The sequence below is a fragment of the Myodes glareolus genome, chromosome 19, assembly GCF_982192425.1.
Source record: "Myodes glareolus chromosome 19, mMyoGla1.1, whole genome shotgun sequence".
NCBI classification, from domain to species: domain Eukaryota; kingdom Metazoa; phylum Chordata; class Mammalia; order Rodentia; family Cricetidae; genus Myodes; species Myodes glareolus.
In genome coordinates this window covers 27,530,359-27,557,912 of record NC_142044.1, presented here as the reverse complement: position 1 = coordinate 27,557,912, position 27,554 = coordinate 27,530,359, and the positions used below count along the sequence as shown (strand labels likewise).

Genomic DNA, 27,554 nt, shown 5'->3' with positions numbered 1-27,554 from the left:
ACTCATGTGTTCCTAAGACCTTGGTTTTCCAGGCACAATTCATGTTTGACTCTTCATTCCAAAGCCATTATTTTCACTCTCATAGTTCACCCATGACGTATTTCCTGTGGTCTTGGCCATTTCACAATCCATGCTCAACGTTTTCTTTATCAGCAAATTCATGAGGACATTTTGAACAGAGCTCTGATGAAAGAGGGAGGGCTCCATTATCAAAAGTCCAATAATTCATAGAGAAAATGTGCCTTTCTTTAGTAAAGTTAGGTATATTTCAATGAAACTCACAGATCTTGGGGACCCTCAAAGATTAGGACATCAAAAACGTGATATAGAATTTAAATATGCTTGATAATATTGGGTTTTCCTCACATAAAATAATACATTTGTACCATAGAGAAGGCTCAGTGGGCAGGGCACTTGATGTAAAAGGATCCACAGAACCCAAGCAAAGCTAAGTGCACAGCTCTTTGCTTTAGTGATACGAAAGGCAGAGATATCTGGAAGGTCTTGGCACCCTGGACAACACACAACCCTATCTAAAATAAAGTAGAAGGTGGGGGCTACCACCAAAGTTTGCCTGCTGACGCATGTACCATGACACATGAGTGTTTACACTCAATGCTCAAACATGTACCTTCATATCATACTCTCTCTCTCTCTCTCTCTCTCTCTCTCTCTCTCTCTCTCTTACACATACACAGAGAGAGAGAGAGAGAGAGAGAGAGAGAGAGAGAGAATAATGTTGATGAAGTATTTTTAGTAGCATTACTTCACACTAAGTATGTGAGGAAGTAAAGAAAATGACATCTTTCTTGATCTTTCAGCATACTGACATTTCAGCATCAACCACCAAAACCTTAAAGGGATATGCTTATTTGTGCGTTTTTATAAACCATACTATTCTGGACATAAGGGCCAGGGGCAGTTTTAATGATTCTGTGCTTGAGTCTTTTTCCATATTGCTATTTAATTAGACAATAATTTCAGTAACTGCATGCTGTCCCATTGTGTGTTTAGGCCATTTTTTTACATTTTCAGTCTTTCACTACAGTGAATTTCCAACTCTGTCTCCATGGCCATTTGCACAGTTAAACACATTCACGCTCACTCTTCACTTAGGGTGAGATCTTAAAGACACAAATAGAAGATGTACTTTTACAATATTTCATAAACACTCTGAAATTTCTCTGAGGATGGGTGTCTATACTTTCTTTAAAATACCAACTTGATAAAAAGTAAGTAGTATCATCTTATTGATTTTTGTTGTTAATTGGGATTGGGATTGAAGGTCTTTCTGAATGCCTTCTGATCTTCATATTTGCCCTTTGGGTAGCATCTCTTTATCTTAACTTCCTATATCTTATTATGACATCCACCTGTTTCTTGGGAGTTGTGAGGCTTCATCATCCAGCAAAGAACTTGTCCTTGGTGGGGACACCCATCTTGCTTCTTTCTGTTTTTATAGTTCTTGCAGGAAGATAGTATGTCTCAACTTCTGGCCCTCACTCACTTCTGAAACAAGACTCTCTGAAGGAAGGTTAGGATGAAAATGACAGCTAAAGATGGATGTGCCCAGCCAGAGAAACCTGAATAAAACCTTAGAGGTTTGGAGAGTTTAATGGCTTGGGCACTTATTTGGAAAGAACTTCCTAAGTATAGTGTTCCATAAGCCATGCCCTGCCCTAAAATGGGCCAAGTTCTTCATGTAGAATAAAAATTAGGAAAAGATAAATACATATTTTGTAATTGGTTGGGCATTTCGACTTTTGATGTCAGCATTTTAGTAGGTTGCGAATTAAAATCAAAGCATATCAACGAAAATGAGATTTCCTTCCTTCTTCCAATTCTGACATCATCTGTTTGACCCTGAAACATCTCCCTTTGAGAAAGCCTCTTTCTGTGCCAGTTCTCCTTATCCTGGCAAACAGTTTACAGACTGCAGAGTTGCTCGATGACCTTGTCTGAAACACAAGTGCCTGTTGGTCAACTGTCCTCACAATTCTGATTGTGCAAGGGGATACCTGTTTCAAGACGTATTCATGGCGGATTCAGTTTTTCTGAATTTTCAGCCTTATTCCTTTGTCCTTTGGTTGAGTGGGCATAATTAGGAGTGGCCCATGTCGAAAGGTCCCTAGGACAACACTTGAGCCAGCATGAACTCGACAGTCTCTGAGAGGTTGTCAGTGGTCCAAGAAAAACTACCTTGATTAAATTCCCTTTAGAAATAAAATTAGGCACAAAGAGTTGCTTATTATTTTATAGTAGCAGAGACAGTCAGGTTAACAGCCTTCTGTCACTCCAACAGATGTTTTTGTACTCATGCAAATATATCCTCATTGTGTTAAAAAAATATTTAGTCTTTGTTTAAGAAGAAAAGAAAAAAAAGGCATAAGCCTGGTCACCTAATAAATGTGACCTGAGCCCAGAACCTGTCAGTACAAGCTAGGAAACAAGACAAAGGGTTTGACCTCACTGGCATGCTTATAATCATCTGCCCATAGGAGTTAGTATAGTGAACTAAGGGCTAGTAAGATGACTCAGTGGGTAAAGACAGTTGCTGTGCCAGCTTGGGAACCTGAGTTTGGGCCCCCAGAAACTAATATAAAAGCTGGAAACTTAGTGAAAGCATCCATAACCCCATCACTCCTTCAGGGATGTGTAAGGCAGACACAGGAGAATCCTCAGAGCTTCTGCTCCAGCTATAGGAACAGCTAGCCTGTTCCTGTTCCTGTTCCTGTTCCTGTTCCTGTTCCTGTTCCTGTTCCTGTTCCTGTTCCTGTTCCTGTTCCTGTTCCTGTTCCTGTTCCTGTTCCTGTTCCTATTCCTAGGCATACAGAGCAGTGGAGTAGATAACATCATACACTGTATATCTGAATAAATTAAGTATTTTTATACCAATCCAAACCTGGGTGATGGTAAACCCTCAGATTAAATTTTACAGTTCCAGAGCTATCTAAAGAAACTATTTAATGAAAATCAGTAGAAGGTCTACTTTTAATATGTCCTGTATCCTGGAGTCCCAGGATCCCAATCTTTATCCACTTAATTAAGCACAGGTTTGTCACTCATTAAGAGAGGTATTCCCATCACTGCCTCTAGATCATTGGAGCAGACACACCGGATGCCTTGGCTTCTAGGATGTGTCTGAAGAATGAGAAAGACGGGCTGTTTATCTAAGAGCATCCAGTGCTTGAACAGCTTCCTGTGAGAACAAGCCACCAAGTGTTTTCATATCTTTTCCCACATGAGTTTCTTCACGTTCCGGCAAGCACTATCTTTCTAGTCATCTTTGTTGTTATTTCAGGCCAGTCCAGCTGGCATAGCTCAGAGCATTTGATCTGTTCCCTTCATGCTGTGCATGCCTGGGTTCCACGTGCTGTCATGTTCTGGACACTGGAGAAAGATGAAAAGCCACGGCTTCTGTTCTCATAGAGTTTACACGCTTTGTGTGCAGTTGGGCCAGTCACTGACCCTCGCATCCTAACAATGTGTGTCAAAGTACCCATGAGTGGTGAGGTCACTGTGAAGAAGAAATGCAATGAATGCTTATGTGCATGCACTAAACTGCTTCTGGGTACAGCATTACAAGGAAGCATTCTCATCCCATCCCTTACCATCACGGCAGACTCTATAAGTATTTTATACTTGTCACCTCGTGTATTGGTACAACACCTCTAGTGTGGGTGTTAGCTTTACCATTTGACAGGTGTAGAAGCCTCAGAGAACTTGAGTACCTTTTCCAAGGCAGCAAATATAGAATTCAAATCTATTTCAATATGTCTCCTAAGCCCAGACTATCAGCTCTATAATGGCAAAATCCCACAGTTTTCAGAGTGCCTGCTTTTCAGGTAGCTTAAAGTATTTGGAGGATACTTTCAGTAAAAGATATGATACACAGAAGTGATTATATAGCAATTCATGTGACAAAGACCTTGAAGGCGTGAAAAAAAGTAGAATGTAAATTCATGAGCAGTTATTTTACCCTCTGTTCACCCCCTACACATATGCATATACATAGACAAATGATTCACCACATGTTGTTGGTAGCATGGAAAACACTGAGAAAGATTGGTTATCACTACGGCAACTCTATCACCCTAGTTCGTTCTATATGGATACATGTCAATCAAATAAATGAATAAATATATACATGGAACAGCTTTCCTCTTAGCACAGTGGAAATGGGAACAGTGCTGAGCTATGCACACAGAAGAAAGCTAAGAGGTTAACAGTCAAGAATTTAGTTGTCTAATGAGATGGTTTTGAAAGAGTGGGAAAATAAAACACTGAAGGCATATGAAGTTAAGTTGAGGAGAACTTCACATTTAATACACAAATCAGCTATTAGCTCTTGCTCATTTTTATCCAGCGAAAACCATTGTAATTTTCATGACATGAACCAAATTCTTTCAAAACATTCGTTTAATGTTACTATTTCCTACCACATAAATGTTACAATTTGTCACCCAAGAACATCTTTAGATAATGCTTTGGCTGTAGTAAAATTGATATTTTATGTGTTCACAATTTCTCTCAGTTGTCTGTACACTGCATAAAGAAAATTAAAATTATGAGGAGGATTAATCGGTTACAGTAGAGATGTATCAGACACATTAGAACATTCCCTCTTACTATAAACTCTTGAGCTGCTATGACTGAAGTAGATTGAAAAGGGAGGAATCTGACCAAGAACGTTTGGAAAAAAGAATGAATTTTCAGGTTCTGATGTCGGTCTCTCAGACACAGTCATAAGCAAGAATGCACATCTTTTCTTGGAGATCATCAGAAATTTTTTGCATCCCTCCATTGGTTGTTTGGATGGTACAGGTTGGGACATGGTGCATCAACCATGGCTCTCAGATGTTGTTTTCATTTGTCTAAATCAGGCACTTCTTCATCATCCTCATGATCTCATTTCCAAGGTTATTTTGAAGGAATGATTCCCTTGTAACATCTGGCTTCTCTTAGTTCTTTTTTTGCTGTTCTTGTAAGTCTTGAAGGAGCAGGAGTATTTGGGGCTCCTTTCCCAAGTGTGAAGGGCAAGTTTCTAAGGGACTCAGAGACTAAAAGTAGCCTTATTAAGACATCAGCTTTGTAGGACTCCCATCCTCGTAACACCTTATAAAACACTGCCATCTATACCAGCCTCGAGGCGGTCAAATGATGTCAAGGGCCATTTCACTGGTGTATTTTTATTAGATCCATTAGCCATCTCTTGTCTCACAAAATCAGTGACGTTCAGCGTGAGAAATACCATCTCTGCCTCCAGTGATAGGATGAGGAATGACAGAATTGGAAAGACTTCATCCCAAAGGTCATTGACCCAATTCCGTTCCTTCATGACAAAGCATTATTGTCTGCAACTAGGGCCTTCTAAACAAAGAACCTGGGAGAGATACTATTCTTTAGGTCTCGCCATAGCTTGTGCGATACTCAGTCCAATACCCTACCAAGGATGCTACCACTTACCGTCTTATAGATGGGAAGCAGTGTGCCTTCCTGTTCTACTTGTATGACACAGTTCATCTCGAATGCAGGTGACCATGTTGCTTTGTGAGTCATCTAAACATGAGAAGATGCACCTTCACTCTCACATCAGGTCCTTGGAAGAAGTGAGGTAGTATGAGATTGAGCAAATGATCGCTTGTAGAATTGTTGCAACTAATGATTTTATTGGACTAGAAGTGAAAAAAGAGAAGAGATTATTTAAAAACTTAAATTTTATGACAGAGTGTAATGTACCATGCCCGTCTGTGCTCTATGCACTACCATACAGTTGGTGAGCCGGTCAAGGGGCTGGAGATTTAAACACACAAAGATACACAGACAGAGAGACAGAGACATAGGTCATCTTGAAATAGGAATGTTCCCTTTATTGTGTCCAGGGGCAGCTTATATAGGGATAGCCATGCCCCAGACAAACCCACCAGAAATCACTTCCCTGCCATCAGAATCTCCTGAGGGTCTCATGCTCAGAGCAGCTGCAGGCTGTCTCAGAGCAGGGGAAAACAAGTTGTTTACAAGAAATTCAGGATCTGGAGGTTCACAGCCCCCCAACAGAGTAGATGCATGTTTTGTTATGGATATTCCATTTGTCCAAATAATATAACCTAAGGATACTCTAGGCCATCACCATGGAATATGATACACAAACTTAACATTAACAGGGGTCAAATTATTTAATTCTCTTCTACAGAATTAACAGTTTGTCTCAATTGAGACTCAATTTAGCAAGCACATTCATTTAGACTAATGAATGATGTGTGAGAAAATCCCCTTTCTTAAAGCTAGTTTTTCCAAAGATGAACTGAAATTTCAAAAAAAATAGTTTACTTATTCTATAACAAGAAATATCTAGGACTGAGCTAACACTAATTCCTGAGTGATATTATTGAGAAATATTGGTGTTGATAAAAGTTGAACAAAATTAAACATAGCCCACTTCATTGATGGGATTAATATATTGATCACAATGAGGCACAAAGTGCACAGTTTAACTTTGGAGAGCTCTCTGCCCCATTGCTTCCCCTGGAAGAACCATCCACACCATGTGGGGGACGCAAGAGCATAATAAACACTTTTATTTGTATTAGAGATGGAGAATCCTGGTGAGTAGGATGTTTTCTTTCCTCCTCGCTAAGGAATATTTTTAGGACTGTCTCAAGAACAATGATAGAGAAGGCAAAAGACATTGTCCATCACATCTGCAACTGCTTTCCCTGGTCATCCCTCTGGGATGAAGACTCTGGAATGGATTTTTCTTCCATGTGACCACATAAATACTTGGATTTCTCAGCTTCCTTATGATGAATCTAGAACCCATTGACCCTCATGGCTCTGAATAACTCTAGTGTTAACGTTTCAGTAGATTCCAAGGCCCGCATCTTCAGACATGAACAAAATGTGGCACAACTTCCCCGTTCATACCTTCACAAGACACGGCTTTGAGCACTTTGTGCACATGATTGATTTTCCAGCAACCCTTCGGAGTGGCTCCTATCACACCCATTTGCTAGGTGAGATAAACAAAGTCTAGTAGATCTGCCCCAAGTTCTGTCGCCAATAAGTGTGGAAGCTAAGGTTCAAAAACAGGTAGTCACACCCTGGTTTACTTCATACTCGCAAGTTTAGAAAGATAAGTGTGGTCACTGGAGGACAGAACACAGATGAGACAAAGAATGTCTAATTTGGGAAAGCAGGTGCATATACCAAACCGAATATAGCCAGGCACCCAAGTGTTCATACCTTCACAAGTCAAAATGAAGTTCAGTGAATCAGCGCTCAGTCTTGATACTCTAGCATCCTGAGCCAATTAGGAATTTTCTTTTCATAGCCTTCTCTCCTTGTATTTCAAAGTCACAAAGCATTCCATTCGAAAACCCAGTATTCTATGTTTGATTGACATCAATGGCTCAGATTTTTTTCCTTTTCATGGCTGTGCAAGGAACTGAAATTCAAACATGAAAGTAATAGGATGTTTAAGCATTGCAAACCTTCTATTCCCCCATTTGGCAGAAAAGAGACGTGATCTTTAAAGAAATCATCTTTGCTCGTAGAGAAATACTGCTGGGGCTGGAAACAAAGTCAGTCTTCCTACTTGATTCCACCAGCTTGGTATTTGAATACAATGACAAGCACAAAACTTCCTTCAACTTTAGTTGGTACCAATGATGAATGTGCGCTTGTTTAAAAGTCCTCAGTAAGAAAATTTCAGGCAAGAAGTCACAGGGACAGTTTGATATCTACTGATATTCCTGATATTCTCCAAGTGAGAAGAGGCCGGTGAATGGGAAGGAACCCTAAATAAGAGTGAAAGCTCAGACTTAGGCACTGGATCATTTAAGCAGAGCGTGTTTATAATGTAGAAGTCCCTAACCAGGTTTAAGACAGAAAATCTGCTTCCCTGACAAAGGTGATTACCTTATGGTAATCAACAGACATTTGAGTATATGTGAAAGGAATCTAGAACTAGGAAGGTATGCCATAACTTCAAGAAACTGGCATGCTGATGACCATGATGATGATGATAATAATAATGATGAAGTTAAATGATTAAATACACTAAGGATTGTGGGTGATAGTTGTAAAATCCCAGTATCGAATCTATATAGTCAAATTGGTTACCAGTCAAGCAGTAAAAATTTAGACTGCGTGTAATGAGATATCATAAGGAAGTCAGACATTTATCTTTCTTTGAATTATGTTTTATAACTAATTCATTTTGGCCTGAGTGTGTCACTGTGATTGTGTCTGGCCCTAGGCTGCACCATTGACAATTATTAACAACGTGGATTTTTCAGAAGCTTTATCAGGAGAGAGTGTGGCTTATAGAGATTGTTCGGGGTTCCTGGATCCCCTCCAGATACCAAGCAGAATGTCAGCAGCTGAACAGAAAGCCCAGTGGTTGAGAATGAAAAAGACATTTCTCTGCAAAAGCATTGGATGTACATTTTCTGAGCAGCATGGCTCCTCCCCCGGGATGCTCACCAGCTACTGGCCATTCCCAAAACCTTAGCCATGACTCTGAGCCATCAGTTACTGTCTACAACCTAGACCACAAACATAAGTCAACAACAGCGTCAAAATCCTGTAACTGCTATTTCAAACTATTAGTCCAATAAAATGGACTGACTTAAACCTTTATTATCTATTGTGGATAAAGAACCTAGAGGTTATGAGAGAGACACTGACAAGCTACCTGGGTGAAGTGACCCCAAGGATTACAAAATTGTAATGGCAGGTTTAGCTGCGTGCCTCCTCCCTCACCCCAAGATAAGAATCCGCATTCTCTGTGATCACAGCAATGCATTAGACTTTTCTGTCAGTAAGGCAAAGTGAGGGACTTGACTTCACATGATTCTAATGCCTTTCACAGTTTTAAGCTCTCTGTCCCTCTTTCTAAATTATTATTTTTGCAGTTTAATGACTCTACAAAAGTTCAGGAAACGAGGGAAGAGTGAGGCAAATACAAATCTCCAACATTTGACCAGCTTTTATAGGCAATGATAAAATTACTGAGTACTCTGGGTAATCTAATAATGCTACCACCACTTTCCAGGGCTGCCTAGAATGAACAACAGATGGTATGAGCATATTAGCCCATCGGCCTTGCCTTGTCTTCAGTGAGGCAAGAGGCTACACAACCGGAAGTCCTGTGAGCTGCTTTAAACTCTAGATTCTGTGACGTTATTCTCAACAGTTCTTATTTAAAAGAAGGTAGAAAGATTCCCTCACAACACATTTGTCTATGTCCCCTCACCTCGTGATAAATAGAACATTATCCTTAAATACCTTCGTTTTGTTTAGGAGGGAAGTCTACAGGAGATTGAACTGCGGGGTACATGGTGAGGGCTCTTCTATTTTGTTAAATGATAAAAACTTTCGGGACGGGAGCTGGATGAACTCATGAGCCCTCACAGGCCCTTTTGCTAGAGAAGGAACATATTGATTCCTGGGATTTCAGAGGGAAATTTGTGGGAGGCCTGGAGATGAAGATTTCAGAAGAGACAGCTTCCTACTGAACATTTTCAAGAAGATACTGCATTGTTGTTCTTTGCTGTTTCCCCTTAACCTCAAACCGATACAACCTATCTCCTCCAAAACCTCAACTCTGCTCCAAAGTAATTGAGTCTACTTTTTTCTAAATTGCAGTATTCTCAAATGAGAGATGAAGTTTTCAAGTCAAACTTGGTCTGTGCATTTATCGTTCTTCTGTTCATCACTGCGATTCAAAGTTTGCTTCCTTCTTCGAGGTAAGTTTGAAAGGGTTAAGACGGCAGCTGAATTGCCTCTGAGGGATGATGGGGCTCTCACCTGGAACCATTCAACTGACCTGTTCAAAGGTTCAGCGTTTAACATGACTGGGTCCAGGACCAAAACCTATGTGCTCAACATTTCTGGGTCTATTCCAACTGTCTTACTTTGCATAATATTTTCTCCACTCTGCCTAGGTAAAAATCTTTCCTAATATTAATTAAGTAGTAGCACAAACAGGAATAGTCTGCATCTGTTGGACCCATGAGTGCAGAAAGTGATAAATTATAAGAGGCTCGATCATTTGTTTGTCCAGATGAGTCATTCATAGTCGCATCATCACTTCTAGGTCAGCAAATTTGAAAGTCAACTCTACAAACACTTAGACATTGGCCAGCCACTTACAAACACTTCACAAAAAAAAAAAAACTCAAGAAAATCTCTGTGACAAACTCACTATGTAGCTACTCTCAATGTTATCTTTATAAAGAGAAGAGACTTGAGGCTCAGAGTGCTGAAATAGGTTTCCCATTTGAAGCGTTACAACCTTAATTCAAACACAGCAGCAGATCTAGTTCGGGAGCAAGGGTTCCTAACAAAGTCTTGTATAAGACAAGCCTTGTGATAATGATCTCTTTTGTCTGCTCAGTTGATTTGAGAGACATCTAGAAAATTGGGAAAGCACATTTTAGGTGTGTCTGTGAGAGGGTTTTCTGAGGTGACTAATGTGTGAGATGCTCTGAATGTAGCAACACCTTTGAACTTGAACTTGAACTTTTCAGGGTCTCTCAGGTTAACCTTTATCCAGAACTGCACTGTTGGTTCCTATTGTTCTGAGCCATTCACTGACTGAATAGCTAATGATTCCCTGGTTTTCCACCCCCCAAAACAGCCACTCAGACTGTAAGTCAATCTAATACATCCCTTATTATAATTATATGTTTTATTCTTTATGGTCTTCTGGAGACACCTATTGGATAAACAAGACTGGAACAATTTGTTCTTTTAAAAAAACCTTCAACCATTGTTAAAGTCATATCAGAAGACACCAGGGGTCACAGAACGGGTTATCATTGTTGTAAGATGGGGGTGTTTTAGCTTTAGAATGGCTATTAAGACATTCAATAAAAGCCTAGAAAATTCATACTGCTTTTGTAGAAAACTCAAGGTCGACTCCCAGCATCTATATCAGGCAACTCATAACCACCTGTGACTCCAGTTCCTAGGCTTCTAAAACTAAAACTCTTCTGAACTCCAAGGGTACCTGCCCTCATGTGCATATATCTACACACTGACACACATACATTCACATAATTAAAAACAAAATAGATATTTAAAGATATTTTCAACAATGGGAGTAAAAGTGTCCACTTCTTAGGATTGACACAAGTAGATTGATCTTGTCCATTTGGGCAATTCTAGCTCCTTTCTCCTTCCCAAGTCACAGGTTATGTGTCTGATGGGTGAGCTAAGAATGCCAACCTCTCGGAGTTTCTCCGAGATCAAGTGTGAGATTGCATTCACAGGCTATTTGCAGATTTTGAAATTTCATACAAATGTCATCTTTGGGTATGATCTGAACTTCTGAGTCCTATTTAACCACAGCTGCTGTGGGCTGGTCACGCCTCTCAACTGATCTCTGGCTCTCCAGCAAACATCAGTTGTACTACCACCCCAATCTGTATGTTAAACACAGACTTCAGAGGGTAATTAGAACCCTATGCCTAGAGAGGATTCAGATAGAGCTGTTTGAAAAATCCCTTGTCATTCTTTTGGCGACTCGACTTCAGAAATGAAAGGTTTCCTTTTCTCATGTGCAGCATCAAGGCAAAAAAGCAAAGGCAGAAACCCTGGCTGTCTGGATGGATCTATAATTAGATGAAATCTGCAATAGGATGCTGTAATGTTTATGTGTGCAGAAATAAATGAGCACTGAGGAGATGAAGAAAACTTTCAGAGGAATTTTGCATGTAGCACCAGCACTCAGCAGAAAAAGCCTGTCTGATACTCAGAACTCTTCTCATATACCTTTAAATACCTTTAATATCCTGAACTTCATCAGCAAGGGAAAGAGGATCTTTTATTTTATTTGAATAGATTGACTAGGTTACTCTATTCCCTCTTTAAAATGTAAGGCTAAAAAATTCCAGTTTTGTCGTATTTTTTTAATGATGCTAAGAGGAGTTAGTTAGCTTCTCCAAGTCTAACAGGCACAAGGTCCTATTGGAACTACAAGTTCAAACATGGAAGGCTTTTGTCTTATCCCTGGGCTACTCTACCCACCCTTTACATCATTTTCCCTTTCCCAGTAGATCACAAAAAGTGTCAGTTGGGACTGTGGCACATTTAGGTGGTGTTCTGTGAAAACCCTTCCCCATAATCTTCAGTGTGACCTCATGACCTGCTGGTCCTGAAAACATTACACAAAAGTCCGAGAGTGACATGAACCCATAGAGCACTGGTTTTTATAGATTCCCATACAAATGACTATGCAAACCTGGGGCAACAGCTTGGATAGACTAAGCCAAGAGACCACGTGACCTCCATGTTTGTTCCCTTGACTCTTCACCTGGCCTCAGAACTGGCTTCAAACTCCAACATGAGACCTCTGCCCTGATGGTGGGAAACACCAGTATAAGACATGACCATCAGTGTGAAAGGAAAGCATGAACCCCTTGTGTGGTGAGAGCATAGCAAACATGTCTTGCTTAGGGCAATGGGTGGGAGCCCTTTTCCCAGTACAGGTTGTTGAATAGCAAGGGCATTTACTCTTTACACAGAAAGCCCAAGTCAATGAACACCTGCACACTCATCTGTGTGTTTTGGGTCATGGAAGAACCTGAGGTAAAGCTGAATCCTACAGTGTGAGCAAGGCATGCTCCACTACATTCCTCAAAGAAATAGAAGTAGTAGCAGATGGCAGCCTACAGCTCAGGACTAGAAAGCCCAGACGACAAAGCCAAGCACCATGTTTTTCTGTCCCTGTATATACTCTGAGGCGGTGGCCACTTAAGGCTTTACCTATCTCCTGGGCATCTTTCAAACTTGCTCTTCCTGGTTCTCATCTGCCTCACGCTTGGACACACGCCATGCCTAATCACAGTGGCTGCTTCGCATCATGGAGACACGCCAGCTGAGCAGTTGGCTTCGACTCTTGCGGAGCTGCCTGACGAAGTGATCCACCTGTGTGCTTCATACGGCTTCGCTGAGTGCCAGCGAGTAACACAGCCTTCTCGGGGAGGGGTGTGTTCTTCATCCCATTGGTGGGGGGAGACCCATCTGCCTAGAGCTCTCAAGGAACGCACTGCTGCACAATCCTATCTAGGAGTCCCAACAGAAATTCCTTGTGGAGGTGATCCATAAAACCACAAGTGCCATTTTTAAAATTGTAAAAATAATAGTTAAGGCTACGGGCCTATCATTTTATAGCCTTCCCATTACTTAACTATGTAAAAGTGTAGCAGTCTGTCAGGATATATATATATATATATATATATGTGTGTGTGTGTGTGTGTGTGTGTGTGTGTGTGTGTGTGTGTGTACATACGCATATATATATATTCTGTAGAGACTTTTGGATACTCCTCTTTAGTAATTAGGATGTTGAAATAATGAATGCTAAGAACATAGAATTACCCCCAGGAATCTTATGCTGGAAGAGAGGCAGCACAGAGCCTGAACCACAGAGGAAGCCTCACTCACCACTTTACTGGAGAGAGAATGCTTGCCAGGTTCAGTATACTTAACTCTGATCCTCCCTTAAAGCTCAACCTTACTTTCAGATTCAGAAGACAGGCTTGGGCAAGGAGCAAGAGGCACCAGATCTCTCCCCAGTGCAGCCATGTTGAATAAACTTTCTTTCTCTGCCCTTCATTGTTAACATAGCTATTTTTATTGGCTTTTGAGAAAAGATGACTTATTGGAACAAAGGCTATGATCCCAAGTCCAGAAACAAAAGAGGATGACATTGAATTACTCTCTATTATAATTTTTTTTCTTCCCCTCCCACATGCCAAAAGTGGCGCCAGTGTATCTGACCACATTTCTTCAAGTCCTTATGATTTTTTCATGTCTTCTAGCCCACTAGCTTCTGTATACATTCGTCTTCACCCTGACTGCATTCTGCTATGCACATTTTCCTCAGATAATTCCCTCACTGCCGTATCTACAACCATCTCCTGTTCACTCCAGGCCCAGAAGTACACAACAATCCCCGTACTAACCTACAGTACCTAATTGTGACCAACATATTTGCAAGCAAATATCAACTATTTGACTTTCCCCTAATCGCTTCATCTGCTAAATATACCCAGTTAAGATGATAAAAAATATTCCTGACATCCTTATTTCCAAGAAGGCCCCCTACACACCCACACAACACTAACTAGATTGTCCCCACCGCTTTCTCTGAAGCTAAAGTTCCCTGTATTCCTCCATTGCTGAGTCCAGTTTCAACTACCCAAATCTTCTTCTAAACAATGTTTCTGTTGTCTTTCAAATATCTGACCATGACCTTCCCTGACTAGAAGTCTTGAGCCTGGAGGGGAAACTCCCTAACACATAGCAACTTCTGTTCACCTTTACAGCTTTCCAACTCGAGTTGTGTGCTGGCTGGTTGCACACCAACTTGACACAGGCTACACTCATTTGAGAGATGGGAACCATATTGAAAAAAATACCTACAGAATATCGGCCTGTAAGCAAGTCTGTAGAGCATTTTTCTTAATTAGTGCTTGATAGGCAAGGGCCCAGCCCATTGTGCATGGTGTAACCTGTGGGCTGGTGGCCCTCGGTTCTATAAGAAAGCAGGCAGAACAAGCCAGGGGAGGCAATGCAGTGAGCAGCACCGCTCCGTGACCTCTACACCATCTCCTGCCTCCAGGTTCCTGTCGTGTTTGAATTCATGCTCCGACTTCTTTCAGTGAGGAACTATGACGTGGAAATATAAGTCAAATAAACCCTTTTCCCCCAACTTGCTTTTGGTCATGGTGTTTCAACACAGCAATAATAACATTAACTAAGACAGGTTATTAGCAAACTCCATCACACTGGTAATACTACTTCTTCTACTGCCTTAATCATGTTCTCCCTTATTCCTACATTGCAAAAAAAAATCTTTTAATTCTGCAAAGTCAACTCCAAGTATCATCTCCTTCTTGGAGCCTCCCTGGATTCCTATTCTTGCTTTCCAAATGATAGCTCTTTATGACTTGTTATAGATCACTACATAATACTATTTTGTCATTTGCATAGCCATATTCTCCTCTAGGTTATGATCCCCTAGATGATATGGAAGATACGGTTTTGGTTCTGGTATCTTGCATGAGAAGAAAGCTTATTTAACAAATATACAGCATTATAAACCAGAGAAGCAAAAATAATTACTGGAAACATGTGCATATCATTCTTTAAATGTATTAGGAGTAGAGTTACATAGCATTGAGGACTTTAAAATCCAGCTTCAACACTTATCGTCATGAAAAACTACCTTCCTGTGAGCTTTAAACACTCATCTGGAGGTGAAAATTCCTCTGGGTTTCTTTTGAGGAATGGAGATTAGCTATTATATAAAAAGGGCTCCACAGTGCTGGCATTTAGTAGATGATAGAAAGTCTCTGGCCTCATCTACAAAGGCACCCTTTCAGAATGTGCAACAGTTTGTTGGCTGAGACCTAAGAAAACAAGACATACCAGTGTAGATCTCAAATAGTCACAGAACAGGGGACAAGGGATCAAGTCCCAGTGTGAGGAGTAAACTTACGGGGTGATGAATCGATTGATAAAGAGAGAAAGCGATCACAGACACCTCCAAAGACACAATATTACTAATAGATTCCTACATTGATAAAGACACCCTGAAGGTTTTCAGTAGATACGGGCTTCTGTGGGACAAAGGACACATGAGATCTTAAAGCCAGAGTTGTAACCTCCGAAGGAATGTTGATGACTTAAGAACGAACACTTCCTCTTGCCCTAAACTATACTTCTTACCTAGAGAGGCAATGGCTTGTAATATATTCCATGAAAACCATATTAATCATTAACACAACTGAATACTGAGCTGATTTATGAGTAGGAGAGTAGGTGGAGAGAGAATGGGTCATAAAACCTTCCATGAAGGGGAAAAGGATGTGATGGGCTTTCTTCCACAGCCCGTTGATGAAACACTACGTATGGTGTAGTGTCTTAGCAGCAGATGCCATATAAAATAGGCTGAGGCTCAGTGGGTAAAGTAACAGTCACTCAAGTGAGACTGAGGACTTCAGCTCAGTTCTCCTGGTTCACTGTAATTCTAGGACCCAGGAAGCAGAAACAGAAGCTGGTCATTCTCAGAGCAACATGGCTACCTAGAATAGGAGAATAGGCAAGGTATGGGGTCTAGTGGTTTTTTGACACATGGGTAGAAAGTTACCAAGGAACCTATCTGATGCCACCCTCTGCCTTCCATGTATCCACATACAAACACATATCACACATTTGCACCTACATGCATGTGACTGTGCAGACAAAGTTCATGCACACGCATGCATGCATGCCCCCTCCCCCCAAAAAAGAAGAGAGACAGAGAGGGAGAGAGAAAGAGAGATGAAAGAAAAAGGGAGAAAGAAGAGAAGAAACAAATCAAGCCAACTATCTCCTATTCCTTCCAGAGGAACTGCACACAGGGTGGGAACGGAAGAACATGAACAAGGCTGTTAGGGCTGTTTGGTGGGGATGAGCTGACCTGTGCCCACATGACCCACATTCTGTGTTTCCTGCAGGCTGATGCCGATGACCATCCAGTTCTCCATTCTGATCATGCTGCACTCGGCCCTGGTCCTCATCACCACAGCAGAGGACTATAAGTGTCTGCCCCTCGTCCTCCGCAAAACCTGCTGTTGGATTAATGAAACGTATCTGGCCCGGAACATCATCATCTTTGCTTCCATCCTGATTAATTTCCTGGGAGCAGTCCTAAATATCGTAAGCATCCTCCAAGCCCTTCAGCCCTGTGGTATCTAATGTAGAGTCAGGAACTAAGAGCCTATGGAACCAGCAGATTCTTATATTGCCCTTCTATGGTGCTTATATTCATGTACCAGTTCAGTCCCAAGCTCGCAGATGGAGGACAAGATAGTGGCCCCTGTAGACGTGTGTATTTTACTGCGGGAAAGTTATCTTTAACCCACCAGGGGAGCTTAGTTATCCCAAAGGACCTTCACTGGCCTTCAGATTCTATACTGTCAGTGGCCAATAAATTACAATGGTAAATAAAAGTTGTAATTTATTTATTAAGTATCAGGACCTACCTGCTATGTGCCATGCACTGAAGGAAGACCATCACAGATTTTTCTTATTTAATCCCCATATAAACCCTATGAGGTAAGTCTCATTTATCCCCACTTTATGGCTGAGGCAACTGAGGCTCAGAGATATGAAATAACTTACTAATAAGGTCTGTCTGACTCCATGACCCATGCTCAGCCTAATATGCTAAAATACATCTCTGGGAAGAGGGCAGGATGGGGAAGTGAAAACAAAATAGCTGATACTTATTGAGTACCTACTATGTGCAACAGGTGGGTATTATTCTCCACGTTTGATGGATGGGGAAACTGCATTTCACTTCAGAAAAGTTGAGTACCTTGTCTATGGCTTTCTGAGGACTCATATTTGATGTGACACATAGAACTCAGAGGAAACCACAACCGCCATAATATTCACGGATGCTTTTAATTTGATGATTCACATTTCAGTGGTTTTGTTTCGCTATAGAGTCAGACCATGAAGGTAACAGGTATTTCTGTATATATACAGTCTGTGTTGTCTGTGGCCCAGGCTAGATTAGAGGTGCTTGATCTAACTCTGGTCTTGACCTTGGCATGTGGAGTCAGTCTACTTGAGGCATCGCCTGTGGATACAAGTATCATTGTGCCCTTTGGGCCATGTGATAATGGACCTGTGCATTCACTGACAAGAGCTTCAGACTCTCCCTGTTGTTCGACATCTGACGTGGGGGGGTTTAGACTGCCTCTAGTTCGCTGTATAAGCTCTGTTGTTGACCTTGTTGTAAAAGACTCAAAGGAACAAAATAAAGGAAAAGCCATCATCTATTGATGTGCTCATCCAATGAATGTTGTATAGAGCAGGGCATTTGAAATGGATGGATATGGAGTTTCAGACCCACATGAATTGAACTGGTACCTAGGATCGCGATTCTTGATGAAGCAGATTTAGAGGGGTGCAGGATTTCGAAAAGACTCCAAAAAGCTCTAGGTGTAGAACACTACATCACTGGTGTGGCAGGAAGCTAGGAGGCTTTGGAGTCAGATAGACCTGCGTTCGATTCTTAGCTCTATCTGTCACTGGCGTGGTGGCCCTAGACAAGTTACTTTACCTCTCAGAGTTTCAAATTTCTCGGTTGTAAACTGGGGATAAAGAGAGCAGTTACCTCACAAGATGATTGTGGGGCTTTTTGAACTAAGTGTCTGGCACAGAGGAGGTTTTTACCCAATGGATGTAACCCTGGAATGCCAAAAAGCCTTCAGCAGTAACATCAGCCCTAGGAGATGCCCATCACTCCGATGTTAGGAATCTTTCTAGAAACCGTGTCCCCTTCGGATCCCTTAAATTCTCCCAGCTTTGTATGTGGAGACAGGCTATCAATTCACCTCAGACCTCTTCCCCCATTCTCTAGCTCTCTTCTGTGCCCTACAAACACACTCCAGTGTCCCAAAGTGACAGGGCAAACAGAGCCATCTTAACCCAGTTTCGTGACTGGCTTACAGAAACCTTTCTCTGAGCCAGTGCTTATTTTTTTAAATAAAAGAGGTGAAAGGAACGGATGCCTCCCTCCTGGCAGGCAAGCCCCTCCAGGCCCTCCTACCCCTGGCTTTGGCTGGAAGCCAGCAGCGCTAGCACACTGTCCCCCTCCCGACACGCGCACTGACTGTTGTTCCTGTGTCTTTTTGTTTTTTGTTGTTGTTCTTTTATTTTTTTTTAATCCGCAGCTGTGGTGTGATTTTGACAAGTCGATACCCTTGAAGAACCTGACTTTCAATTCCTCAGCTGTGTTTACAGATATCTGCTCCTACCCAGAGGTATTTATTTGCAAGTTCCCAGTGGTGACAGGTGGACATGAACACCTCCACCAGCTCAGGGGCGCAGGACTGGCCCAAGGGTCTTAGAGGCTGCTCCAGAACCCGTGTTCCTTCTGCCTATTCCTTCTTCCTTCCTTCCTCCCTTTCTGTCTTTTCTTTACCCCATGCTCTCTGTCTATCCATCCTCCTGCCTGCTTCCTCCTCTGCATCTTTCCCTTACCCTCACTTCCCTGGTTCTCTCTCCATTCTTCTTCCTTTCCTCCTTTTCCACCTTCCCCATTATACATTGATCCATTTCTTTTGTCTCTTTCTCTCCTAATCACCTCATCCAAGCTGACCCTGTAGGAGAATGTGTCAGGGTCTCTGTGGTCAGGTAATTGGACTGTTCCCACTGTGTTAAAGGGGACAGGCAGAAGGAAGAAGCAGGGGAGGAAGAAAGGAAAGGAAAGAAGAAAAAAGGGAATAAAGAAAATAGAAAAAAAGGAAGGCAAAAAACTACAGCTAAACTGAAGTCAACGTGGTAGGGGCAGTTTCCAGAGAACCACTGGGTCTGAAGACATCCCATCAGAATGCCTGCCATCATGGTGCATGTTTAGCCCTCTCTTGACCACAGAGTCATTTATCAGTCCATGGGTCTTAGGGTCAGTCCACAGAATCTGTTAGTCTGGACCTGTGTGTATTAGAGTAAAAAATCTAGGTCAGAAAAGGTATTAGCTGGTAACTCTTGAAGACCCCACCCAATCCCATATTATGAGGACCAGGGGCAGACCTGATCCTCTAAGAGATGGCAGACTCGGAGAGCTCTCCAACATGTGAGATGTGAAAAGGCTCTCGGTAATCTCTCTGGGTCTAAGAATAGGACTGAGAGCCATTGAATCTTCCATACACGCCTACGAACACAGGAGAGGCTGCCGCTGCCACTCTGTTATAGTTGATAATAAAGCTAGTGTTCAGAGAGTAGCCTGCTCAGTCATGCTCCTACTTTACTGCTTTGCTCTCCTTCTCACTCCTTTCCTTCCTTTCTTTCTCTTTTACCTCGGTTATAATGGCTTGGTACTGGCGCTTGGACTATAGATTCCTTACTCCTTATCTTTGTCCTCGAAGGAGAAACCAGACTCTTCGTGGGGATGTGCAAGGATGGATGGGGAAGATCACACAGCCTGTTTCCCCCCCTTAGTGTATAAGATTCTGTGTGATACCAGCTTCCTAAGAACTTTTGGTTTGAAGAACATAGGGAGCACCCCAACACTGAGAGTAAAGGAAAGCTAAGATGTGGGTAGTTGGAGCTAGTCTAAGCTGGATTTTACATTTTCTGGTCTGTTTCTTCATCTTTGAAGTGGGAAAATGAATACCTTGCTGTCTTTTGGCTTGGCAAATACATAGCTCCTAGCATATGTCTGGCATGAAGCAGGTGTTCATGGTATACTAATCTGTGTGCCCTGTCTCTCCCAGTCGGCACTCTATACCTGAATACACACATGAGTTTCACATCTCAGGACCACAGCATTCATGGGTTTTTGGTTTTGTTTTTGCTTTTTTAGCTCTAAGGTCTAGGTGGGCAAGCTTTAGGGCCACACAGTTTTGTCTCTGTGCCTCTGTTTCCATAACTATAAAATAAAGATAAAAGTAATGCTCACTGAGAAGTTATGAAAATTGAGTAAGTATATCCGTAAAAAGAACATAGAGAACACCTGGCACAAAGACAGGATCTATTATTTAATGTCTGGCATTATTTATTATTTCCTCCTGAAAAACCTTGTGTGGACTACAATCCATATTATGAATAAGCATACTCAAAAGTGGATATGTGTTCATAAATATACTCTAAAATAGAAATACAATTAAAAATCAAATGAACATAAAGTGGAAATTGAGAGCCTTCCTCTACAACCGATGGATCATCTTACTCAGGAGTCAGCAAACTAAAGTCAAAGAACTAATTCTCCAGCTGTGACAACCACTTGACTTCACCTAGAGTTTGCCACTTCAGTCTGCACATCTGTGTTTCTCTCTACGCTCCTGTCTGCCAAACTAGAAGACATTAAACATTCAGAAACTCTGAAGGCTTCATTCAGCTCCCAGATCTCACAAGGGTCTGTCCCCGAGCAAAACATGTCGTTTCTGTGAGCCCTGGTTTCCTCTGCTATCACCATGATGTTTGCACATCAGCCTATGAGAAACCGTGCCTGGTTTAAAGCATGCTACCAAATCGGATGATCCGATATAAACACAAAGCAGTCCTATGATGCAAAACTAACTAAGTTCTAAAGTGGAAGCTTGTCACGTATTGGAGAAGAATAAAGATAAAAGAAATGGTGAAAAGAAGCCATGTTCCAACTGAAGAAGGGAAAGGTGTCAGTTGTTTATGAAATGAATGGAGATCTCACGTGTAAACCCAGAGGGTGATCGTCTTCAATCCTGAGAAAAGCCTCATTTCAGAACCAAATCTCTTTACTTCATTTTTCATCTGCTCAAGAAGATCACTGTTTGTAAGAGTGGCAGGGTTTGCTATCGTCCAGGAGAGCAAGTTTTCTAGTAGAGGTTTGGTTCTCTGTATCCTGCATCCTGGAGTCACGTTTTTGAGTCTATCTAATGTCCAAGCCTTTCTTTCCCACATCACACACATTGATGGCTTCATCTCAGGACACACTAACACACATTCCTTGTACCTTAATTTTTCCAGTGTTTCAAACCACTTCATGTTTATACATTTTTCAGAGTAAAAGATAAATATTGTAATGTTACTGTAAAATTACCTAAAGACTGACCTCAGGACAGAACCTACTGTCTATTTAACAATGTTTGTTCATCCTTCAGATGAATAACAGGGCAAGATCACCATTTCCACTTGGGACAAATAGAAACAAACAAACATAGCCCATGAACTGTATCTTGTAAGATACTGAACACCAAGCAATGAAGATGGTGATTCCCAAGAGGAAGGAAGAAAATGGACTGAGTCCTGAAATGCCGTGAGCTTTGTCCAGACTGTGCCTCAGGGAGGTGAACCCAGATGAAACACAGTGACTTTGTGCCCCAAGAATAAGCAAATGAAGAGTCAGGAGAGGGTAAGGTGGCTTAGAGGTTGCAGAGTACACCAGCATTGAGAAGAGAATTGCACAGAGAAAGGCTCAGAGTTGCAGAGTGTCCAATCAGCACAAGCACATGAGAAATCAGTGATGGGGAAAACCATCAGAGTTAATCAGGATCTGCGGCTCACATGGGCTGGAAATAGTGTGTGACCCTGCACTGACTAAAACACGTCACAGCCCACTGGACTCTGGGCAGAGCAGGAGCTAAAGGCTTCAGTGGTGTTAAGTGTCTATTCCTGGATTATAGTCTGCTCTGATTCTTCCTTTATATAAGATGTAAATGTCATTTTAAAAAAAATGAAACTTTTTTACTGTGGTTTTCTTATATCTTAGAATGAATCTTGAAAATACTCATAAGAATTTAAAAACATCCAGGATTTAACAAAAATAAAACAATAAAAAAAATAAGATAAAGATTCAGTTCCTAGAAGAAAAAAAAATGCTGTGGCTAGCATTCAGTCAATGATGATCAGACATTAAAATAAAGGAACTATTATTGATAATGAAGGATAATGCAGGATAATTAATCAATGAATGGAAATTAAGCCAGAACTGGGTATTTATATATAACTACCAAACAAGCAATCAAAAAAGGAATTATTTTATTTCGTATGCTTAAAATACCTGAAAGATAAATGTAGAATCCAAACTAAACATTTAGAAGTAAAAAACTACTAAAACTACATTTAAAAGTAAAAACTGCACTGGAAGGAAGTTAGTAATATTAGACATTATAGACAAAAATAAGAGTAAAATTGGTGAAAAGCAATAGACGTGTCCAAAATAAATTACAAGACAAAACAGGGATTAAAACTAGCATTAAGTCCAATTTTAACCAGCATAACACCTTCATAATTTGAGTCCTCTCCCACAAGAAGGAAAAAAAGGACAAACTAAATAATTAATGAGCATTTCTTTCCAAATTTGATGAAAGCTATCGGTCAGAATTTCTCTAAACAACACCAGACACAAGAGACATTCAACACACATACACACACCATAATGAGAAGGCTCAAAACTAGTAATACAGAAAAATAGTATGTAATAAGTGAGGAAATCAAGGTTAAAATCATTTTTATACACCAAAAATTAGTTTAAAAAAACAGATTTTATAAAGGGGAAAACATGATTATCTCACAACATGAAACACATACACACACACACACACACACACACACACACACACACACACACACGCACAGTGGTGACCCTGAATCACGGCATCTTCACTCCTTGAACAAGCGAGAAGCCCAGGCTGGGGTTCAGTTGGAACAACTGTACCTTTTGCCTGCTCACCCTTACTGTAGTGCTTGCTGCAAGACCTGGAGTTGTTGGAGACCAAGTTGTGTGTGCATCAATCAGTGTTCGGATTGTTCTTTTCATTTTGGAAACTGTCAGCTTGATTTCTTTCCTTCTTTCCCTGTGAGTTTAGAATGTCATAGGTTTGGGCAGTACCCAAATCGGCAAAGATAGTTCAGTTTGTCTGACTTGTTATGTGTAAATACTCAGTTTCTTCTCCAGTTGTGATGGTGTAAAGTTCTCCTTGCTTCTCTTATAAGAGGAAAATATTATGTGATGCCAAGATAATTCACGGTATGTTATGATGGTGTCATAATATGAATATGGAGCCATCCAAGTTGGAGCACAGTTAACAGAGTAGTTAACAGAGTAGGTTCTTAGTTAACAGTCATATATTAATGAATACATGCTGTTCTCTCTAAGGAGTTTGTGTAGTGTTGAGGTTGTCAAGTCATATGAGTTCAAGATTTTCAGAGTTAGAGGAATTTGATGTATTCATGATTTCCCAGGTTAGTGTGTCATCTGAGAATAGAGAGCCTTGAGTATCCAGAAGTAGGAAATGCCTCCATGGACATCCCTATTCCTTAGAATTGATGAAAGAATAGTGTCTAACTTTGAGTCACGCTAGCTACCGGACAACATGGGGTAAAATCATTTTTAGAATCTTTTGTACAGACTGCATGCCCAACAAATGTTTGACTGTAATCATTACGTCTTCCCTCCCATATATCACTCCAAGACAATAAGCGTCCCCCCTCAAGCTGGTCCCCATATTACCCTGAGTTCATTTCACATCGGACATCACACTTCCAGTTTTTGTGATTGTACATCTAGCTACACAGTTCATCCTCCAGCCTGAATTTCCTTCTTTTTCCTCACATGTCAATTTATTCTGCACTATCCAAGAATCGTAAAAGTCAAATTATTTTATTATTGAACCTCTTCTATTTTTCCTGCATAGAATGTCTCATTCTTTTTACCTAAAATAATTGTGGATTTTTTCCCTTAGGGCAACTCTATTTTCTCCATACTTTCTAGTATGTATGGTTACACGATTTATATATTCTATAATAGAATGATTTGATATAGTTTTAAACAGATTTTTAAACCAGTCTGCTAAGAAGTCCGATGCTAAAAATGTATTCAGTGAGTGATTGTGACTAATTGCTCTTGCACCAATGATCAACAAAATTTAACTTTCACACTCACCTACACAAAGGAGTGACACACACTGGATTCTTTTGGAATGAAAAAAAAAGACCGATTATACTACTCCAATACACAGAATTTGAATTAATAGATACTACAAGGGAAAAACTATGCTGGTGTTGGAACTAGAAAAATGTTGATTATGATCTCACTTATGACTCATGTCATTAAAAGATCCAGAAGAAATTTGGAATTTCGTTGTTTGACAGGACATAGATTGCATGGGACATAAGAACTCAATGCAAAACAACTTACTTCATAGTGCATGCCAAAGAAACGGTAGCATATACTACAAGAGAAAATAATTCATCAAAGATCTGGATTGTAACTGAAAATATACAGTGTTGTAATTACTGTATATATACAACTCTAGCTCAACTGTCTTCCTGGGGCAACATAACAAGGGCACAAGGACTATCTTTTGGCAAACTGAATTCGAGTAACAAGGGATACTGGGTCCAGAATCTACCCCATTACAGAAAACAGAATTTATGAATCCAGACCCAAAGAAAGAGGTTTTGCAATACTTCACAAAGCCATGATACTTCTGTAGCCCTGTTTTATTTCCTAGTTTCACCTCCTACCATTCATTCTAGGTAGAAAAGGGACAGAGGATATACTCCTCGGGTTGTTCAGGACCTCATTGTCTTTTATGCTTCTTGTATCAAGGAATTTGAAAAGTCTCAACTTTAAAGCAGAAGTTTGGTTAAACCATGCAAGTCAGTGAGTTGATTCCTTTCCCTGGAATAGACATGGGAAAGACCTTCTAACACAATTTACTGAGACCATAAAAACATAAAATTGCTAATCTACCATGAAAAATAATATGATTCCAGATTTCAGGTTTATCTTTAAGGCTAGGTAGATAAAGCGGGGAGACAACATATATTCTCTTGGCCTGTGTTGCCAGCTCTCCTTATGATAGTTGCATGGATCTTTTGTTTAATCCAAGGAATGATTCTCCTAACTCCCTGCTCCATATACCCTGGCATTTAGACTATTTTGTCTTCCTATTTGTTTTACACCCCTCAATAACCAAAACAAACTCACCTCTTCTGTCCCTCTTTAGCCACACCTTCTCTCCATGAAATATGCTTGCTGATGCCTCTATGGTCCTGTTACAGTTGGTCACATCCCTACCAAAGTACATTTCTATTGGTATTTTCATACCTGCCTTAGATTTTTTTTATTGTCATTCTCTTTAGGCCCCAGCCAATTCTTATCTATTTCTTCAACCTCCCATCACCTATCCTGATTACAATGGGCATTCACTAAATGGACACAATATTCTTATCCAACTATTATGCCCCCCCACAAGGTTTTTCTTCAAGGGCACTATTATTTTAATAGATTTTGATAAAATACATGATTCATAATTTAAGTTGACACAACCACGCACAACTATATGCTGTGCCAAAGACAACAACGAAACAAAACCCCTTGGATATATTTTCCTACCCTATAGCCTGCATTAAAATGAAGCATCTTGAAGGTTTCTCCAGACGGAGAAAAACTGCAGATGGAACTCTTTCACATCTGGCCTCTTCACACCTGACTTCCTGTATCAAATCAACATAAGCTATATATAAATCTTGCCCAAGAAAAGACCTTAGAGGGCAGCTGAAGACAGTTGATCCTTACATTAGGTACAAGGATTGGTAAATTGGGTTTATTAGGAAAAACAGACATGGTAAAGGAAGCAACAAATGACGGCCTTTAAGGGCAGAGACAGTATCTGATTCTCTTCCGAGCCAATCTACAGGGAGTTTGTCCTTAATGAGAAGTCACCTGAGACACTGCCTACATTTTTGAATCAATATTTGTAAAAAGAGTTGCACAAATGAGTTACTGTCACTTAAGAAATTCATATCACATCTTCAGTACTCAGAGATTTTTAAAAATTCTTACCTGTCTCCTCATCCATATAAAAGCTGCCCCTCTGTATAATCGAAGAGAGAAAGCAATGTGTACACGAAAGAGCTATAGTGCTATCAAGCCCCTCATTCCCACTAGAATCACACGCCTGTCAACTGGTCATATCTAGACGACCAAGACACCTCTTTATAGCTTCAGGGTCATGAGCAGTTTATTTATCTCTCTGGCCATTGGTTTCTCAACCTTTACAATTAAGAGCTGTGAGTCCCATCCTGAGTAGTTTCCTCGACTGCTTCAAGAGACAATACATGTACAGATTTTGAGATCAAAATGGACCTCTGACCAATATGAATTTTTACTAATCCCAATTTAAAACGACACTCAGAATATGTCAGAATAGTTCTGTAAATAGGCCAAGGTGTTTCTCAGCGACTGAAGAACGGTTGCTGGGTAGACGCTGGGAGCCTGCTCCGCTCTTCAAGTTCTTGGGTGATTCCGCAATTGCAACTAAAGCGGTGATGCTTGATACAGAGTGGGAGATGCCATACTCATCTCTGTGGGGTACAGAGGTTGGGGGTGCTTCCGAGATGACAGGACACCTGGCATGTGAATAGAAGCAAGGCTTAGTCACCTGGATGAGAGTTGAGCCTCAGGCCACGAAGGTGCAAGAAAAGGGTTTAGAGAGTGAAGAGAGAGCTAGTACGTGGTAGCCTGTGAGCTCTGCTGTGTGGGAGACAGAAGAATTTGAGGGCCTGGAGAGCAAAGAAAGGATTTCCCGTGAGGAGAAATGTGATCAGGCTGGTGTTCCAGAATTACTAGGTAGAGAGAGAATGTATGTGTGTGTTTAGAGGTGGAAACAAGGAGGGTGCTGGCCAGGATGGCTCAGAGGATAAAGGCACTTGCTGACAAGCCTAACGGTCTGAGTTCAAATCCCAGAACCCAAGTGTGGAAGGAGAACCCCAACTCTCACAAGCTGTCCTCTGACCTCCACATGTATGCTGTGGCATTCACACACATACATATAAATAAATGGCAATGTGTTTATTATTATTATCATTAAAAAAAAACTTTTCCCAAGCTGCTTGTGAGAACTAAAGCAAGAAAAGTAGATAAAGCTGGGTGGTTGGGCATGAGATCAGTTCAGAAAATAATGCAGAGTCTAAAAACTGAAAATAGCTGACTGCGGGACACGAGAGGGAAGGAGGCATGAATGGTGAGCCTGAGAATCTGGAGATGGGTTGATGGTTAA

At 40.9% G+C, this 27,554-nt stretch overlaps 1 protein-coding gene across 3 annotated transcripts in view; it reads left to right on the top strand.

Moving 5' to 3' along the window:
* The window catches only part of Adcy8 (adenylate cyclase 8), a 215,987-nt gene that overhangs the window by 146,939 nt on the left and 41,494 nt on the right, over nt 1-27,554 (top strand). For 2 of the 3 annotated variants that reach the window (XM_085678921.2, XM_048457362.3), the window contains 3 exons: nt 9,649-9,749; nt 16,512-16,713; nt 18,741-18,830. In XM_085678921.2, coding sequence (XP_085535047.2) covers nt 9,649-9,749; nt 16,512-16,713; nt 18,741-18,830 — 393 coding nt within the window. The remainder of the gene's footprint in view (nt 1-9,648; nt 9,750-16,511; nt 16,714-18,740; nt 18,831-27,554) is intronic. The other variant, XM_048457363.3, reaches the window with a different exon arrangement.